Below are 21251 nucleotides of genomic sequence, written 5' to 3' on the forward strand. Positions count from 1 at the left end.
TACCAGTACCACATCTACCAACATCCACCAACCACCACTACCAGTACTACACCTACCAGTACTACACCTATCAACATCCACCAACCACCACTATAACCCAGCACACCTACCAGTACTACACCTACCAACATTATAACCCCCCACACCTACCAGTACTACACCTACCACCACTATAACCCCCCACACCTACCAGTACTACACTCCACCAAACATCCACCAAATCCCACCACTATAACCCCCCACACCTACCAGTACTACACCTACCACCACTATAACCCCCCACACCTACCAGTACTACACCTACCAACATCCACCAACCACCAATATAACCCCCCACACCTACCAGTACTACACCTACCACCACTATAACCCCCCACACCTACCAGTACTACACCTACCAGCATTATACACCCGAAATCAACATTCAGAACAAGATCATAACAGGATTTAGGGAGGACGGCTCCAGTGTGGTAGTTAATTTATGTTTAATTAGCCGGAATGATGCTGTTAATGTCTCACACGCCAATATATTGTTGTCAAGAAATTCCAAGAACATTCTCATCTGTGTAGAGTCTCCTGCAACACAAAGACGATTAGCATATGTGCAAACGTCTGTTAATATCGTGTTTGGTTAGGTTTGGTTGGGTTTGGTTAGGTTAGGTTAGGTTAGTTTAGGTTAGCTTAGGTTAGGTTAGGTTTGGTTATTTGACGACATACATTCAGACGTGATTATTGATTTTTTCCTTTGCAAGTTTTATAAGGTCAGGTCAGGTCAGGTCAGGTCAGGTCAGGTCAGGTCAGGTTAGGTTAGGTTAGGTTAGGTGAGGTTATTTGACGACGTTAGGTTAAGTTAGGTTAGGTTAGGTTAGGTTATTTGACGACGTTAGGCTAGGTTAGGTTAGGTTATTTGACGACGTTAGGTTAGGTTAGGTTAGGTTATTTGACGACATACATCCAGACGTGATTTTACAAGTGTTTTAAGATAGTTATATATTGTTGAAGTAATATATTGACATGTTTCCAATTATTGTAGTTTGAAGTGCAGTCTGGCATCTTCACTCTCCCACACACACACTCACTTGCACTCTCCCACACTCACTTGCACTCTCCCCCACACTCACTTGCACTCTCCCACACACTCACTTGCACTCTCCCACACACTCACTTGCACTCTCCCACACACTCACTTGCACTCCCACAGTGCACTTGCACTCTCCCACACCACTTGCACTTCCTCCCACACACCCACTTGCACTCTCCCACACTCACTTGCACTCTCCCCACACACTCACTCTTGCACCTCCCACACCATTTCTGCACTCCCCACACACCCAATTCTGCACTTCCCCACACACTCACTTCTGCACTCTCCACACACACCTCACTTGCACTCTCCCACACACACCACTGTACCTCCCCACACACCACTTGCACTCTCCCACACACTCACACTTGCACCTCCCCACACACCACTTGCACTCTCCACACACCACTTGCACCCCTCCCCACACACCACCTGCACCTCCCCACACACCCACTTGCATCCCCACACTCACTTGCACTCTCTCCCACACACTCACTTGCACTCTCCCCACACCTCACTCTGCACTTCCCCACACACCTACTTGCACTCTCCCACACACCTCCACTCTGCACCTCCCACACACCTCACTTGCACTCTCCCACACCTCCACTTGACCTCCCCACACACCCACTCTGCACTTCCCCCACACCCACTTTCACACCTCCCACACTTCCTTGCACTCTCCCCACACCACTTGCACTCTCCCACACACACACTCACTTGCACTCTCCCACACTCACTTGCACTCTCCCACACACTCACTTGCACTCTTCCACACACTCACTTGCACTCTCCCACACACTCACTTGCACTCTCCCACACACTCACTTGCACTCTCCCACACACTCACTTGCACTCTCCCACACACTTACTTACAGTCACATTCACTCAAGTTTACTCTACTCCCACACACACTTAAACTCACACTCACTCACTCACTCACTCACTCACTCACTTTTACTCTCTCACTCACACTCACCCACACACTTGAGTCTTTCTGTCACACCCTCTTACTCTTAACCTCCCTTCCCTCTCTTTTTATTTTCATTCTTTCAAGTCCACTTTCTCCCCTTATTTTTACTCTATATTTTTCCTCCATTCTTCCTGCTTTTATTTCCTTTTCAATTTTTCCAGCACTTTGTTTTTTTTCCTTCCTACATTCTCGTTTTATCCATGCCTTTTCTTTCTTTTTTGTTCATCTTTTTCTACCCTACCTGAGTATTGTCGTTTCCTCCCCTTTATCTTGTTTTCCTTCTCTTTCTCTCCTCTCTCCTCTTCTCCTTAGTTTTTTACCTCATATTTCCTTTCCTTTCCACTACGCTTTATTCTTTTCTCTCATCTCTTCCTTTCCTCTTCCATCACACCTCGGTCTTCCCTCACAGCTTCCTCCCTCCATTGCCTGATTACTAACCACCTCCCTCCCATTCTTTCTATCTGTTCTGCCCCCTTCCTCCCCTGACCCCTCTCCGTGGATAGATGCCCAGCCATCTCCTCCTCCCCTGTGGATAGACACATACTTACCCCCTCCCTCCCCCGTGGATACACAAGCCATACCACTCCCCCTCCTCACCCCTGTGATGGCTAGCGTTATACTTACCCCCTCCCTCCTCGGATACACAAACCATACTTACCCCTCTCCCTCCCCCGTGGGTACACAAGCCATACTTACCCCCTCCCTCCCTCAGGATACATAGCCATACTTACCCTCCCTCCTCGTGGATACACAAACCATACTTCATTCCCCTCCCCACCCTGTGGATACAGATATTGATACTTACTCTCCTCCCTCGTGGATACAAAACCATACTTACCCCCTCCCTCCCCGTGGATACACACACAGCCATACTTTACCTCCTCTCCCCCGTGGATACACAAAGCCATACTTACCCCCCTCCCCTCCCGTGGATACACACATACTTACCCCCTCCCTCCCCCCTGTGGATACATATTACATACTACTCTCCTCGTGGATACACAAGCCATACTTACTCCCCCCTCCCTCCCCTCGGTGGATACACAAGCCATACTTCACTCTCCTCACTTCTTGTGATACACAAGCCATACTACCCCCTCCCTCACCCCTGTGGATACACAAACCATACTTCTACCCCTCTGATACTCTCTCCTCCCCTGTGGATACACAAGCTATAGTTTTACCTCCTTCCCCTGTGGATACAAGATATACTTAATCATCCATCGGGTGTTCTTCCCCGTCTCTCAGGCCCTGGACGAGGCGGCACAGGAGAGGGAGGAGCTGATCGCCACCTTCGAGAAAGAGTTCCAGAACATGAACACGATGAACAGCACCCGCGAGCAGCAGCTGATGGAGGACTTCGAGTGGAAGCTGAGGGAGATGGAGAAGGACCACAAGAAGAAAGTAGAGGAGAGAGAGAGGAAAGCTGAGGTAAGAGAGAGATATAGAGAGAGAGTGAGAGAGAGAGGTAGGTCTGCTGGTGAGGATATTCAGTAAGGGGATGTTAAGACACTAGCTTGTGGGGGTAATTCGTAGGAGGTGAGACAGAACACGACCAAGAATAAGGGACAGTGTTTAGACGGCTGGAAAAGACAGTGAGAAAGCATTATAGGGGAGAAATTCATATCGGGTGAGTATGTAGTTGTAACACTTCGAGGGTGATGGAAAATGTATTGAGATTTAAGACTTAAGATGTCACTGCTACTCCCTCTGGTGTTGTCCTCGAAGAGTTTGTATTACCTGAGCGACAACCCTCTCATCCAGGAACTAATATATAAACCTTCTGTACCGGTGTATTTGAATCCGTCACCTTTGTCACCTATAACTACTAAAATGCACCATACAAAATAACCTAATTCTTTTATATCTGATGAACCTGAGGAAAATAATAATGTTTGTTTGTTTGTTAAAGCGATTATTGACCATCTGACCAATAAGTTATAATTTTGGTTGTTTTTTTAATTCTGGACCACATCTAACCCATGTGTGGAGATGCCAGTCAAAGGCAAACTTACAATAGTCAGACGAGAGTTTGTATCTTCCCTTTGGACTCGAGTCAAGCGAGAATCTCACATCTACACTTAAACTGGGAGTCCAAATAGTGTTTCCCTATAACCTGATAACTACCTTTACTATGTGTGGCTGACGAGAGCTGCTAAAAGTACCAATTGTCTACTACAAGTGTTGCTCCTCGGGTCCTCCCCAGGAGAGGATTAATGCGATGAGGAACTTAGTGGAGTCTGAGCTGGCCGACTCCCTCATTAAGGTGGCAGAGGACCGACGCATAGCCGACGAGCAGCTGGCTGAGGTAGGTGCTGGCGACCCACCGCCCCGCCGGCCCTTTGGTGCCTCCCAAACCCTGCCTCCTGGGTTCATGACCACCTGTGTCTCAGTAAATCCTTGTGTTTATATACAGCTCAAGGTGTCACATTGGTTCCAGGTCACATCCACGAGGCAGTGTGTTGACTTCAGACCAAACCTCTTGACAAGGCTCACGGCTGATTGGTCATCTCAACTGTTTATAAAGAATATATAAAAAATGTCTTTGCAAACACATGAACACTCACTCACTGTTACCAGTTTGAGAGCCGCCATGTTAAGAGGTTTAGTCTGTGTGAGAAGGTGTTTAACTGCTGTGTATTTCCTTTATGTTGAGTTTCCATAAGTCTTATACGGGAGCAGTTTATAGTTATAACCAATCTTGTAACTGCCCCCTCCTCACTCAAAGTATCAAAAACAAGTTCCATAGTCCACTGAGTCCCCCAAATACTGTATATATAGTATACTCTCAGGTGTGGTCTTTGGCTACACTCACTACTGACTTTATTTGTCAAGAAAATACTTCCCTGTTTGTATACTATTCTTACGATGACGTCATAGTGATACGAGATAAAATTTATAAGTCGTGAGTTTGTGTCACTGAAAACTACACTTGAAGTTGGGCGTCATAGACCACAGTTACTGAACCACACAAGGGAAATACAACAGTTAATAATACGAGATGTTTATGTTGCTGTGCTGCTGTAGTGCTGCTGTCGTGCTGCTGTTCTCCAGTTGTTCTCGTCTTTGTGTTCTCATTGTCGTCCTGTCGATTTAATTCCAAATGTTATGCTTCGCTTATATATATTTTTAGTTGTTTTATTTTACTTTATTTCTGCGACTTACTTCTTCAACCTCAAAAATTTTCCTCCTAAATTTTGCTGTAGAATTTGCGTTCCTCCACGGTCCATACAATACTGTAGAGTAGCTACCTAATATTAGTGTTCCTTAAATATTAGAAAATTAAATTTTTTATAAAACAATTTTTTACCACCAGGATAATGACCAAATCCTTTATACCAGGACCCAAGATTTTTCTACATAAAATCATTTGAAAACTAAAGAATTACTTTAGTGTTACTGATGGATAGAAGACTATCATGATCCCTTCTTGTTCAGACGTGGCTGGTGCGACTCACTCAATGTTTACTCTTAAGATAATGATTTATTTTACTCTAATGAACTTTACGTGTATTAAAAGCTATCCCCAGCTGTGTTTCCCTCGTCTCATACAAACACCCTTGACCACTCCTTCCTTTGACTCCTTCCCCTTCCGCGCCTTGGGGAGTTCCCTTGCCTTGAGTGACCCTGTGTGACCTGTGTGACCATTGTGTTCCCCGAGGTGGGTCATCTGAAGAGCTACGAGGCGGAGGCCATCCAGCTACGCGGGGTGACCCACGAGCTGCAGAAGGCGCTGCGGGCGTCAGGAGAGATGGAACACTTAAAAATGCGGGAGAAAATCTTAGAGGAGGAGATACGTGGCCTGAAGAAGGCGCCGCCGAACCGTCAGGGTAGGACAGGTAGGGAGTTTGTTGTGGTTGTTGTCTCACTCAGACGGCCTCACCTGGTCTGCTCTCTCCAGCCTGCAGTCACCAGGTAAGTGAACCAATGGGCTGATATAAACACCTTCATTGTGACTGATCAGTATGAAAAGTCTATTAGCAATTGATAATAAATGTACTTAATATATTACAGGCACTTATTACACCTGTCCTGTTTGGTGATTAATGTCCGTATACCTGACCATATAGGTGTTAATATATCATCACTGATTTAAGATCACTTTATAAATAGATTGATTTTAACTGAAAGGAAGACGTATAGGTTAGGGAGTGATGCAGCACAGTATAGGTTGTGGCCGATACTGACCTTCATAATACCTCTTAGTTTATATTATTGTGGCTGTGGTAAAGTCGGTTATCGCTGTGGTTGGCAAAGTCGATTGGCTGCCAGCTTTGTCATCAGTCCAAGGGAGGAAGAACATACATATGGCATAACTTGATGAAGGGCGAGATATGGCGATCATCACATGTCAGTCCAGTAAGGTGTGTGGGTGTAGTCCAGTCCATAACCTTATGGCCACGGTGACATATTTATCTGGTGGGGAGGAAAGATGTGGTCGTATTTTCCAAGTGGACTTTCCTCACACCCTACACCTAAAGTGACCCTGGACTTGTGACTCCTCTGTGCCTGTGATCATGGCCGGACAAGTTGTGGAATTATTTTGATGTCATTATTGATGGTGTAAGACTGTGTTAATACTTACAAACGACCACCTGAATGTGACGCCTACGAGTCTACTTCCTAAGTGAAATTATTATTGTTTTTGTCTTGTGTAGTGTCGACACATCCAGTACAACCAAGAAAGATTATGCCTCAAGAAATCTCAACATTTCTCCATGGAACTTGTTTGGTTGTATTATGTGGTAAACTGGTCATGGCATCAGTACATTCAGCCCGACAGCCGCTGACTGTGTGCATTTCAGAGGCTTTTACACGTGTATGTTATTGTATATTATGGAAATTAAACTCTTTTAGTGGAATAAAAAAACCATTAAGAGTAGATTACAGGCGTAAGGAGCAAGAGCAGGCGTAGCATAAGTAAGAATACCTAACGTGAAGACTTTGTGCCAACAGAACACACTGCACAGAGCCAAGAGGCAGGCCGAGGAGGCGGAGGCAGAGTTCCGTCAGAAACAAGAGAAGATGAAGAACGAACTCAACGCTGAGGTAAGGTCACTGTGTGTGGACTTCAACTGTGATATTGACCCCGAGTATTTAATCTCAAGAAGTCATTTTACATCACGTACACTGAACTAACGTAATCTATAGTTCTTTAAACTTAGTAATTAAGATGTCAGTTAGAGGAAATATGAAAGATCTGTTAATTACCAGGACCTAGACACAACCTCACGCTGGATGATGCTACCTACACATTAATGTTCGCTTGTGTTACCATACAGTATACGGTCAATGACAGTGGTTGTGGGGGAGGTGATGTTCTTCTTTAACTCGAAATTTTGGTGTTTTTTATTTGTATATTCTTTTTAATGACTTCTTGTGCGTTCCTAAAGACAACCCATAATGTGGTGACCATGGTTACAACACTCTCACATAACGATGGAACTTGTTTGATGATACAGTGCTTCCCTAATCATTGGTAACATTTTATTCTCAGTTTTTTAGTTCAAGAATAAAAGGTTATAATGAAACAAATAAACACAGAAAAGGGCACCGACTATTGTACTGGTGGTGGCGGCGGGTAACTGATATATAATATAACATTATTTAGATCAAGCAGACACATCGTTAACGCTTACACACTGAGTCTCATGACAACACAACAGCTGTTATATGTCTGTTGCGGCAGCCAGAGTCAGCTGTGTGACACGTGTAGTAGATCACAGAGAATTGTGAGTAAGACGGTGGGTCAGAGACTAGCCAGGTTGTCTTATTGTATTAACCAATGTGTGTCAGCGTCCTTGGTAGCCAGAAGCGGTCACATAGACGAGCTCTACCATAAACGAATAGTACAAACGTGTGATCCAATTAAGCTTAGTTACTGGCGCTCTCTCGTAACACAGCCGCAGGGACATAACAGAGCTACAATACTGCCTCACATGGTGGTAATCTCCCACATCAGCCATCAAACTTTACTCCAGTAGCAAAGTTTCCTCGTACCCTGTGTGTCTTCCCTTTCCAGACATTTCAAATTCAGTGAGCGTGTTTTTGGGCTCCCTCTGGTAAACATTGGGGTGGTGGCTATCAAGAGGTGTTGGATGACCGTCTCATAGCGGTGTGGAGAGCAACTTCAGCCCAGTTGAGAGAACCGTAGCTCTTTCCTTTTCTTAATTCCTCATTACATCTCTTAACAAAACAGTTCCAAAAGATTCAATGACTTTTTAGACACAATTTAGCTTAAGGCTCGTATAAATGACAACACTGATACAGTCTAGCTCTGGATGACTGTGAACTGACTAACGGAAAAGTCTCTCTCTATGGTGACACTATAGAGACGTGTGATAGGTTGGAAAACTTTCTGCCGCGTGTTAATTGGACGAGACTCTACTTCAGCCTTATCACAGGAACCAGACATTGTGTTTCTGGCGTCGGGAGGGTAAGAGGAGGAGGAGGAGGAGGAAGGGGAAGAAGAGGAAGAGAAAGAGGAAGGGGAGGAGGTAGGCCTGCACAGGAAGAAACTCAGAGGGACTGCGCCTACAGCAATTATTGACAATCTGATAAGGAGGGAGGGAGGGAGGCTGAGTGTGTGGGTGTGTGTTGTGTTGAGTACTGTGTGTGTGTCTCCTATACATTGAGAGTAACTATATATCTCCATCACAGTGGGAGGACAAACTGAGGTCAGAGTGCTCGAGGTTGAAGGCTGAGCTGGATGACCTTCACGCCGAGGAGAAGCACCTGGCAGTCGAATCCATGAAGGTACAGAAGGAACAGGAACAGGGGCGCTCAAACAGTCATGGGAACTTCGCCAGGAGGAGATGACCAAAGAGGTGAGTTATGAACGACAGCGCTGGCGAACACAACGAACTGATGGAAGGTTTAAAGGCTGTATCAAGATGAGAAGCTTTGGAATATAGAAGAACATTGAAGATTACCCAAAAAATTATATATATGTTGATCTAGAATGAAGAAATGTATGGATGGGAGAGAAAGACTTAACTGTTTTAAGCTGTACTTCAACTATTACGGCTGTGTGGTGAATACATTACTCATATAACACATTACTATCGTGTACCCAACCTTACTTAAGAACAATTGATGCATTTTTACACCCATTGGAAGTCTTTGCTAGACTACAGCCAGAAGTAAATATTAAGCAAATATGACCCTTAATCATAACCTAACATAACCTAAATTGAATCTAACCTGACGTCCTGGTTTGGTGCAGATCTCGACGTTGAAAGACAGCTTGACGGACAAAGACGCTTACTACCACAAGGAGCTCGAGAACATGAGAACCAACGCGGACAGAGATGTGTGGGAGCTCCGCCGTAAGTTGCAGAGGCTGGACGAGAAGAACTGGACGCAGCAGGAATACCTTCAGGAAAAACACCACGAGGAGATGGGTCAGTACCTGTGACACCTTTGTATTTACCTGTGATCTCCTCCTACATTTAGTTAGTTATTTAGTTAGTTGGTTTTAGTTAGTTGTATGGAAAAAATATCTTCCAAAGTCAATCTTGATATATAGTTTGTTGTCATTGTAACTGTGTTGTTTACCTCCTGTCTCATTTAACACTTCAATAGTTCATTTCCACTTCTGACAACCTTTGTTTATAAGGACTTTACAGGTAGTTGTAACGATCACAACCATTATATTTATTCTTCAATTTATCTGTTGTTGTCATTCATGTTGTGAGTACAGGTTATACATTAATTACAAGTGATGATCAACAACTACCAACACAAACTATAAAATTATAATTCTTGTTTACTATAAATGAGATAAATTTTGTGTTGCATAAAGTGTTCAAGTGAAGCTGTGTTTGTTATAATACTTTACAGTCTTATATAAACTTCTTTCTCGTCCATAGTTGTGTGTAACTCAGAGACAGACACAGAAGAGTGACCAAAGTGTTAACACGTGAAACTTGTTCAAACAATGTAAAAGATTCTCTCGTAACTCACTCAGTCTCTTATACACGGCGGGGTAACTCCTGCTACGCTGAGGAGTCATCCTCACACACACACACACACACACACACACACGTACGTTTGCTTAACCACGTTCCTAGTGTTATATTACGTGCCCTTGCCCACAATGACCCGAGGTAGTATTTTACACTCACCCCTCCCCCTTGTCCCACACACAGAGCGGCTGCGGGGAGACTTCAAGGACCGAACGTCAGACATGGAGAAGCGTCTGGCCGTCGCCCTGAAGAACTCTGACGAGGAGAACCGCCTGCAGGCTGAAAAGACGCACAACGACGAGATGGAGCACCTCTGTGATCAACACAGACTTAGCATGGGTATGTTTATCAGCCTGGTGACTCACAACCCTCGTCCCCTTTCCTTCTATCTCTCCCTCCCTCCCTCCCTCCCTCCCACTTGTTTGTTTTTGTGTGTTTTCAATCTGGTTATAAACAGATACATGGATCATGCCCACCTACAGTGATATATTTGCAAATAAGTGTGTGTGTATGTGTGTGTTTGTGTGTGACTCACCTGTGTGTGTGTTGATGTTCCCAGAGCGGCTACGAGAGGAGCTGGAGGCTGAGAAGTTCCAGGCGGTGGAGGAGGCGAGAGTGATAGTCTCTAAACACCTTGAGTACGTCCACCGCCACCCTCAGAGAACAGCTCACAGAGGCCGTCACCTCCAACAACCAGGTCAGCCCTACTGTGATAAGGTCCTGCACTACTACTACACCCAGGTCACACACACACACACTACTACACCCAGGCACACACACACACACACACACTACTACACCCAGGTCACACACACACTACTACACCCAGGTCACATACACACTACTACACCCAGGTCACACACACACTACTACACCCAGGTCACATGCATACTACTACACCCAGGTCACACACACACACACACACACATACCACACCACTACACACCCAGGTCACAACACACACACACACACTACTACAACCAGGTCACACATACACACGCACTACTACACCCACGTCACACGCACTACTACACACCCAGGTCACACGAACTACTACACCCAGGTCACACAAACTTGTACACCCAGGTCACACACACACACACACACACACTACACACCCAAGTCACTGCACACACACACACACACACACACACACACTACTACACCCAGGTCACACACACTACACCCAGGTCACACGCACTACTATACCCAGGTCACAAGAACTACCACACCCAGGTCACACAAACTACTACACCCAGGTCACACACACACACACACACTACACACACCCAAGTCACTGCACACACACACACACACACACACACACACACACTACTACACCCAAGTAACACAAACTACTACACCCAGGTCACACGCACTACTACACCCAGGTCACACGAACTACCACACCCAGGTCACACAAACTACCACATCCAGGTCACACAAACTACTACACCCAGGTCACACAAACTACCACACCCAGGTCACACACACTACTACACCCAGGTCACACAAACTACTACACCCAGGTCACACACAGTACTACACCCAGGTCACACAAACTACTACACCCAGGTCACACACAGTACTACACCCAGGTCACACAAACTACTACACCCAGGTCACACACACTACTACACCCAGGTCACAATAAACTACTACACCCATATTCTTCTTTGTTACATGTTATTTTTTTAAACACGAGAATATAAGAATTCCAATGCATCAGGTTTAATGTTTACTGACCATGGTACACCACAATTACTATAACATAATCAGGTCATATACTATTTGCATTTACCGATGACATGTTTCAATACATATTTAATTGCAAATATCACTAGATGTATTGAATTATGTTGAAAAATGTATACATATTAATTTTTCGTTGTCACTCCGCAATGAAATCACACCAAATGTATTTTTCGTGAATGTTTTGGACTCCACAAATGACCACAAGACCTAATATTACACGTTATAGTTCCCAGGCCTCGCTAACCTCATTATGTGGTCAGGTCTTTGTTACTGAGGAGGTTCTGGTCAGCCGTCAGTGTTATGCCCAGTCTCCCTACGGTCTTGCCAGGGTTAATTACGCACCAGATTCACTACGTCTCAACTTTCCTGAAAATGTTCATTTTAAAATCCATTGTGCTTTACTGAAGTGTTGGATAGGGCTTTCTAGTGAGTGTGCGTGCGTGCGTGCGTGCGTGCGTGCGTGTCTTTGGAATGTACAGATAATGGGTAGCTCATTATCTGTGTTTACGGTGGAGGAATCACTGTCAACATCAGACTAGTTTGTGTTGGTGTCTGTGGCATTATTGGATAGAAACGTGGTAGCAGCCGAGAGATGTTTGTGTGAGTGACGGCCTCGTGAGTGACGGCCTCGTGAGTGACGGCCTCGTGAGTGACGGCCTCGTGAGTGACAGCCTCGTAACAGTCTCCTCCCTCTCCTTCCTGCAGCAACGAGAGGAGCTGGACGCGATACGGTCGGCACTCGCTCTGCGTGAGGAAGTCATCAGATCACTCGAGGAAGATGTGGCTAAGCTTAAGGGTACTGAGGGCGCCGTCGCCTCCTACTGCACCACCTCCCAAAGCTCCCTCGCCTCCTCCAGTGATTCTGGCAGTTCTCAAGGCTCAAATAACTCTCAAGACAGACTCAGCCTATCGGAATCCGTCGGCGCTTCTGTCGACAGCCAAGACGACGCTCACAAATCTGGGTAAGTGGATACTTTTGTGTACAACTCTACCACCTATTCCTTCCCCCACATAGTGATGATATACACATGAAATACTACAGCATGTTATCGTAATAAACAGCATGACGATAACTAGAGATAAAAATCTTACAATGACAGCAAATTTCGGTTTACTTAATCGACTCTTAGAATGAATCGATTTTCTAAGTAAATGCGAAATTATTTACCTGATTCAAGGAAGAAAAATTATATAGCATTGATCGAAAATTCTGTTGCAGTAAAGGTAATTCAGCGTTAAGGTACGGTAATTGACCATAAGGCATAGGTAGTCCTGAGATCATAGATGAATTTCAACTGAGAGGAAAACATTTGGCTAAGATGATAAGTAGTCGCTATTGTAGGTAGTCTCCAGGTGGGCCGATTACACATTTCAGAGAAACAAAAAGTTTTAAATTCGTTACCATTTATCTGGCTTGTAATAGAGCTGTAAAAGAGAATTACATTAAGTTTATGTTCCTTTTAGTTTTACAAAGGTTGTGATAAGACAGACATACTGAATGAGTGGAAAAAGGAACACACACACACACACACACACACACACACACACACACACACACACACACACACCTGCATGTTCACACGTAAGAGAAAATGCATCTCAGCTGTTTAATAAAAGCAAACTGTTGTAGACAGTAATGTAAGAGCAGAGTTGGGATAATTATAATGTGTTATCGCTGCTGTGTTAGCTGACAGTAATTGAGCCATGCTACTTCTTGTGTGTTATGTGTTGCTGTTGTGGATAATATATATGTATATTATGCATGGCTCAGACATTGATCTTGGTCATGTTTATAATATAGTATGTATGGCTTAGCAAATAATTAATGTCTAGTAATAGGTTTTTTCGTTTGGAAATAGTTTGTGATGAATCGGGTGTCTCACGGAGCTACATTATGTTGAAGGGAATATTTGAAACTTATTTTGTTATTCATGTGTTGAGTCTATCAAGGGGGTGTGATGCTTAATGTGAAAAAAAAAATCTTTCTATTTTTGTCCATTTCTAGCGTGGTGTATCTCTATCTCGCCTTGTTCGTCCTCTTCTTCAAATATCTCCCTTCTGATATAGCTCTGGCCCTAACCAGTATAGGCTTAGTAACTCTGCCCCTGCATCTGGCCACGGGCAAATTCGTAGATTAATTCACTTGCTGGTGGACATTACGTTAACAGCAGAGTTCATGATGTAGAGCCCAGAACGATGCGAAACCCGCAGTGTGTGTTGGTGTAGGTGCTCAGTCGCCCTCGCCACAACCCAGACCAGGGCCAACACCGCATCCTTACCTACACACGCATACTCCCATACACCCTTCCTCTCCTGTGTTTAAGATGTGATTTTTTTTCTCGTGAGTTTGTCTTTTTTTTATATAAATAGTTTATATTTTTTTTATAGTTTTGGTGTAGTAGCTGTGGCCGCTTGTGTAAGTACAGTAGGTAGCAGTGTCTCCTACCCCCTCTTACTGCTTCTCATATTGACGATGAGTGTCCCTTCTCTGCGGTAGTGGTAGCGGTCTCCTGGGCAAGGTGTTTGGAGGCGGTTGGTTCAGCAGCACCAAGACCAAGGAGAACAGCAGGCGGGGGAGCGCCCCTGGCAAGCAGTCCTCGTGAACCCCTGTTCTCACCTCCGTGGACACCCTCCCAACTCCACGGAGTACACCCGCCCGATCTAACTCACGCCTCGGCTCAGGTGCTCAAGTTTTCCCATTAACACCTTCTGCAGTCGCTGTTTTTGTTGCACTTATTATTCGTAGCTTGACCTTAGCATGTGAGCTTTACTGCATGATAGTGGACCAATACACCTGATGATGATGTGACCCCGCATGACCCTAAGTTTATGTTAACTCCTTTCAGACAAAGTTAAACACTAATGGTGCATTCACACCAAGGCCGGAATCATATTTACTCTGACGCAAGTTGTCCGGAGACAGACGATATGTGACGCCGTGTTGGGTATTATGATTTTTTCACCTCAGCCAATACTTGTTGCACGACTCACTGTCTCTGGAGAGAGAAAACTGTCTTCCTCTAGGATAAAATATGAAAGATTCAAATTAGATGTGATTCGAATATAGTGTGAGATGTGTGTTGTTAACTTGACTCGCTTGTTCGGACAATTTGCATCAGAATATATCCGTTCAAGCCTTGGTGTGAACGGACCCTAAACATTACTGTCTCACGTAAACGAGATCACGATGATGAAGGGAGTTAAACATGTATTGCCGACGGGAAGGAATGTTTACCCGGTGGCTTCCGTTAGACCCTTTGACCTGGCTTCTTGGATATTTGAGGTGAACTCTGCTGTTGTAATACGCTTAATACCGAATTCTGAGAAATTGAATATAATGGATTTGAAAGTTAAATGTACAGTTAGGTGGAAGCTGAACCTCGAAGCTGTGAACGGTGGCGTCTCGTGGTGTGCTACTGACCGCAGTCTGCTGCCGGCCCCTAGTGCATGTAAGTAGGTCGGGCCCGCAGGCACACCGCTCGTCTCCTCATTACTCCATAGTCCATAAGACCTCATTCATGTACTACCTGCTGTTTATCCCTCTCTTGCCTAATGACCAGACTCGACACACTTTCTGGCTTGTCGGACATCAGCTTTATAACCAGGCGTGTGTTCTCTTCCTATTTTGACTGCCGATACTAATGGCAGCATTTTATCTTTACTCTGTGGTATGTCTTTTACACCCCACACTCATGCCTACTGTGCGCTCCGATCACAATAAGTGACTCACGCCGTGTCAATAAGAGTTTTGCTATCAAGGTTATACTTTGAAATCAAAATTCTGAGTGACTTATGTCTGAAATAAGAATTGTTAAAAAGTGATTATCCAAATTATGTCCTTCGCAACAATGAGACTCACGGAGTAGATCAGTCCTGGTAATGGCCATCCTATTAGGGATTTAGTGGAGTTGTTATGATATCAGTTACCGTAGTCATCACCTCGGAGTCATTCACATTTAAGGATATGACCGTCAAGCCTAAAAGTCATTAAAAGTGTGTTGTTGACCCATTAGTGCATGCCTCTATCACTCCTCATGCTAAAGACCTCGACATTCTCGTTGGCATCAGTTAAGTGTGATTCCACATAAAAAAATACCAGGTGTATCTCTTGTGTCACCATAGGAGGCCCAAGATCAGGTTCCCCTCACCAGATGGTAACACTATTTACACTAGGTATCTCATTGGTACAGAGACACATGTATACGTTTGTTCCCTCTTATTACAAACACCGATTTAGGTTTTTCTTGCTGCTCATAACACTTTAAACCTCTATTTACTTAAATTGTTTTGGGGTTTTAAAGTTTGACGACTAATTTCACGTCGATGGCTCACATGACCTATTATCTGAACCACTCGTGTGTGTCAGAGACTGGTGATCGATACCACGGGGTTAACACTACTATGACCTCTCCTCCCTGACTACCATGGAGTGTGTGACAATGTACTTGGTATTATAAAGTCTTCTGGAGTTAAGATTGTCCATCGAAATTTTGCATGAGAAACCAAACTAACTATATCTTTTTGCATGATTTTGGGGTTTTTGCTTGTCGACCTAAGAGACTAGTGATACGACAACTTGTGTGTTTGTGTGACGTTTACTCCATAATGAGGAGTTTAGTTTGGCTGTGAGTAAACTCCCTCGTTGTTAACTCGTCGGTAAACTAATGCTTACTATTAGTTAAGGTTTAGATATAGAAATAATTAAGACATATACATTTACTACAGTTGACATTAAGAACAAGAGAAAGATTAAATCAGATCAATGAGTTTGTTTTTTTCGTACCACAGACGTACACACACACACGTAAATGCACACAAGAATGTAGGCGGTTACGTATGCACACACACACGCACTAACTCGTACACATCACTCATACACACGCACGCACTCATACACACACACGCACGCACTCATACACACACGCACACATTCATACACACACGCACACACTCGTACACACACGCACGCACTCATACACACACCTACTGGCACACGGACATACACACATCTACTGGTACACACACACACACACACACACACACTGATACACACACACAGACGCGCCTGATACACACACACACACACACACACACACACACACACACACACACACACACACACACACACACACACTGATACACACACTGATACACACACACACACACACACACACACACACACACTTACACAAGCATACAGACACATTCATATCTGAACAATTCATCACAGGCACACGCTGAAACGTAAAATAAAAGTATGAAAAATATTGCCAAGCATCCTGTCCTGCCTCAGGTCCGGAAGTTCACTGCTAAGGCTGTGTTTCTCCCCCAGCTGCGGGTAAGGCGGTCACCCTGGACACCTCCCCCGCGGCCGAGCCCTCCTATACCTCCCGCCGTGGAGGCTGGGGGGGCCCAAGGCTTCATCACTCCTCATACTTACGACGTCGTCACCAGATGCCATCATCAACACTTCCTATTTCTACTTTAATATTAGACAAAATACTTAGATTTTTATGTCATTACCTGTATAGCGATGTATATTTTGCTGGGAACTCAACTCTGGGCTTGCTCCTCTGACATTGGCCAGTGATCATTATTGGAATTACTGTTTAGTTTGCTGCTTCAGTAGAGCACTTTACTCCTGACGCAGTTTGTATCTCTCATCTCTCGCTTTCCCTCTCTGGTGGCAATATATTCCACATATGGTATGGAGACTATTGTTCATAGTTCTTACGCTATCGAGCCCTGGGTTGAGCAAGAGCCACATGAGGCCCCATCTAACAGGGTCTCACGCTGGTGCGGATCATCTCACAGCCAGAGATGAAGGTGCTGGAGGTAAGACACACCCCCCAGCAGGCCCTCCCCTCCCTCCGCCACACTAACAACCTTCTATGGTCACCACAACCAAACAAGGAATACACGGCGTTAACAGGTATTTATTTGGGAGGAAAATCTACAGTGAAGATTCAAGAAGAGGAGGAGGAGGAGGAGGAGCAGCGGGTGTGTCAGCCCTGTACGGCGTGTTACTCTGAAGGCAACGCGCCGAGACCCTACTTAACCTACAGCACCTGCGGGGTTGACTGGAGTAAAATAACCTCGCTCCTGCAGGCACCGACCGGGATAAGTCTTGGGGTTCATTAAATATTATGAACACCCGGACAGTGACCAGTTACTTGGCTCTCGTGTATGGTTGAACGTCCTTAGGGTATTCTTGAGTGTGTCAGAGAGAGGCCAAGTGTGTTCTGCTGTCAAGACCGGTTAGGAAGCTCCCCGGGCAGCTTGCTAATGTTCCAGTGAGTGGCAATAATAGACCCGTTTCTGTGCTCCGTGTGATGCGCCTGTATACTGTAAGGTCTCTGTAAATATGGGATGTGAGGTTGTGTATAGTGTGAGAGTGAGCACGGTAACATGTTCTCTGTATTTTACTTGAACAAGAGTTTTGTAGTTTTATATATGATGACTGTATAACTTAAGTCACAGCCAACAGTGTACTCCCTGGCATGTGATACAAGGCTGTAGGTGTATTGTAAAACTTTTTGTTTGACAGTTTTCATTTAATATTAATTTGTCAGTAGGTTACATTTATCTTTTTTTTTACAATTACTATCATTATTTTTATGCTGACTCGTTAGCGTTAGGGAATAATGATATCCAGTGAGGCTCTGTAGATATCTAGATAAATTATGGTTTCAAAAAGTTAGTTTTCTCTTGTTAATTTTTACCTGTGACAGATATTAACTCAGTAGTGGTCCAGTGTGTAGTCACCGGTATGCACCGACTTGCAGCCCAGCTCACCCGGGCGACTGTGTAGTTACCTCAACACACTCTAGGTTGAAATAGAAATAACACATATTTATAATTTTGTTTTTGTTTGTTGATGTAAATAGTGGAACCCCCAACAAGAGTCCAGCAGAGGAAAACTTCCCTGACTGTGACACTCGCCTTAGTCGGCTCACCGCTATGGTGTGTCACTCTCCCTACAGATGTATCGTTTTTATAATTACTTAATAAAAAATAAATCTATAATTTTTTCTATTACCAAAGTTTAAGATAAGCTTTATCCTGAGACCCTCTAATGCTGTCTGTACTTCTGTAACAGTTCAGATGTCAGGATTTTGTCTAGCTAAATGCTGTTGGTTTATAATATCACTGCACTATTTCTGTAATGAACTACTAGTAAATGTTATCAACCTTTCTATTAACTGTTGCCTTTTTTGCTGCTTGGATCTCGATTCTGCTAAGTCACTGTCGATGGTCCACAAGACATCACTTATTGGTAACGTTATATACGACTGTTATATATCCCAGGAGTACCAATATTTACAGATATACAATGAATATGGTAATCCAATAACACCCTTGTTCTGTGTGTGTGTGTGTGTGTGTGTGTGTGTGTGTGTGTGTGTGTGTGTGTGTGTGTGTGTGTTGCCCCTCGTCTCAAGCTGTTGTCTCCTCTGACGTAACTATGTAAAACGCTGAAGAACATTATTCATGTAATTTTCTTCCTGTCTTCATCCTGAGGTGTAGAAATCCCTCACGTATTACTTTTCACTAATATACCGTAAAGAAGTTTGAAATAAATGAATGATTCTGTCCATTCTTCACCTACCTGTATGACGAGGTACAACAGGTGTGAGCAGGACTAGTATTAAAGTTGTATCTATTTCAACTCTAAGGTTAGGTTAGGTTAGGTTGGGTTAGGTTAGGTTATGAATTCCAGTTGTCATCAAACCTTCATCAGTGGCTTATTGTCATAGTTCCATTACGAGATTCACTGCCAAATATTACATTCCATATTACCAATTAATCCTTCCTACCATCACCAAACACCTCAAAACATCTGTAGTCTCAACTTTCATTTCATTCCACAGTCAATTCACCCTTGCAATATGTATTTCAAAAACTTCACAGCGTAACAGATGCAGTTTATATCCAGGGGGTCGTGTTGTATTCATCAGTCAGACAAGATGTACCTTTTCAAGACTGATATGCAATGGTCAAATTTATTCATCCCTTTTTCCTCAAGTTTGATTTCCCTCGCGAGTCTACAGGGAAGATCACTAGGCAGTGTATGTTGTGTGAGGGACAGCAGGGGTTGGGGTGGGTTGGGCGGGGGTGGGGTGGGTTGGCGGGGTGTCGTGGGGTTGGGTTAGTCTTGCTTTATATTCCGTTTGATATTTGGTATATTTGAAGCCTTGAAGTGGACGGGATTGTATTCTCTCTCTCTCTCTCTCTCTCTCTCTCTCTCTCTCTCTCTCTCTCTCTCTCTCTCTCTCAACCGTCCCCCTCCCCTCACATCCCCGCATGGTATATATTAGTTTATAATTCAGTATAGAAGTTTGTGTTTATATCGTAAGAAGAATGTCCTCCACAGTGTATACAAACAATATATATAGGTGACTCGAGTTTCATAATAACATTAACTCGCTTGACGATTTGGTGTGAGACAATGTGACACAACGAACGAAGGATTTTGATAACCATACCGGGACAACAGGAATCGCAGTTTTATTGTGAAATTTATCGTCCCCTCCAGATTAGAAATTTTTTTGGCGATTGTTACGTTCTCTATGAAAATGGAACAATTACTGTTATATTATCCTAAGACTTCATGAAATATCGTACTTGAATATGTATAGGAGCTGCCATGCACAGGCCAACCGGCCTATTGCAGACTCCTTATTTTCTTATAGTAAAAAAAGTACTAGTTTTAGTTATAGTTAAATGTTATAATGCAACATACATTGACCCTTCACTATAACCGGTAGTCAAGGCTGGCTAACGTCCATCGCCTCTACCAGATCAGTTATCAACTTGTCACACAAAGTCAATTTTTCCGCCAAACAGCTGATGGATAACGAGATACCCCGCCACAAGCCGCCTCCAGCATCTTAAGCCTTCATTAAGTCTCCCAATAACAAAAGTATAAAATATTTAATTCTTTTTAGAGATCAGGGCGCCATGGGACTCACTTATATACGTCTTGTGTTCCATCGATTTTTTTGTTTTCATCATCTTCGCTGCTTTGACTTGGCCGCCTTAACTTGGCCACTTTAACTTGGCCGCTTCATCTTGGCCGCTTCATCTTGGCCGCTTAAGCTTGGCTGCTTCATCTTGGCCTCTTTATCTTGGCCGCTTCATCTTGGCTGTTTTAACCGAGTTTCTTGTTCCGTAGACTTTAATTACCACTTTCTGGAGAGCCGCTCGACCTCATTGTGATGATCCGTCGACCGTAATTTCCACCATCTTGGCACGCCACTCCGAAACTGACCACGTCCAAGAGGGGGGTTGGTGGTTAACGTCCACTGATCGGGGGTCCGCTCACACTTGCAACCTGCAGTATCCTTCCATATCCGCAGGTAGGACAACCTCCAATCTCAATCCGGTCTGGCTGCTCCAGGAGCTCCAGCCGGAACCACCAAACGGGCCGCCTATAGGCAAAGGTCCGTGTCGGACTACGGTCCGACAATCT

At 44.3% G+C, this 21251-nt stretch overlaps 2 protein-coding genes across 6 annotated transcripts in view; both read left to right on the top strand.

Moving 5' to 3' along the window:
• LOC121864501 (titin homolog) overlaps positions 1 to 9418 on the top strand; it is a 48717-nt gene extending 39299 nt beyond the window's left edge. Inside the window, exons 6-10 of one of the 3 annotated variants that reach the window (XM_042363557.1) lie at positions 3306 to 3488; positions 4264 to 4365; positions 7014 to 7106; positions 8718 to 8884; positions 9283 to 9418. In XM_042363557.1, the coding sequence (XP_042219491.1) occupies positions 3306 to 3488; positions 4264 to 4365; positions 7014 to 7106; positions 8718 to 8876 (537 nt within the window). In that variant the 3' untranslated portion in view covers positions 8877 to 8884; positions 9283 to 9418. Of the gene's footprint in view, positions 1 to 3305; positions 3489 to 4263; positions 4366 to 5718; positions 6172 to 7013; positions 7107 to 8717; positions 8885 to 9282 lie in introns of those variants that run through there. The other 2 variants (XM_042363566.1, XM_042363547.1) reach the window with 2 other exon arrangements.
• Positions 9419 to 12544: 3126 nt separating this feature from the next.
• Positions 12545 to 18802, top strand: LOC121864512 (atherin-like). 3 transcript variants are annotated; one of them, XM_042363578.1, is made up of 3 exons: positions 12545 to 12741; positions 14277 to 14461; positions 17112 to 18802. In XM_042363578.1, exons 1-3 carry the CDS (start codon positions 12558 to 12560, stop codon positions 17265 to 17267), a joined length of 525 nt encoding a protein of 174 aa, XP_042219512.1. In that variant the 5' UTR covers positions 12545 to 12557; the 3' UTR covers positions 17268 to 18802. The 3 variants fall into 3 exon arrangements, with proteins under 3 accessions (XP_042219512.1, XP_042219529.1, XP_042219522.1); XM_042363595.1 differs by lacking the exon at positions 14277 to 14461; XM_042363588.1 differs by lacking the exons at positions 12545 to 12741; positions 14277 to 14461 and adding an exon at positions 14468 to 15228.
• The last annotated feature ends 2449 nt before the right edge of the window (positions 18803 to 21251 follow it).

Source organism: Homarus americanus, unplaced genomic scaffold, assembly GCF_018991925.1.
Source record: "Homarus americanus isolate GMGI-L3 unplaced genomic scaffold, GMGI_Hamer_2.0 scaffold59578, whole genome shotgun sequence".
Lineage (NCBI taxonomy): Eukaryota > Metazoa > Arthropoda > Malacostraca > Decapoda > Nephropidae > Homarus > Homarus americanus.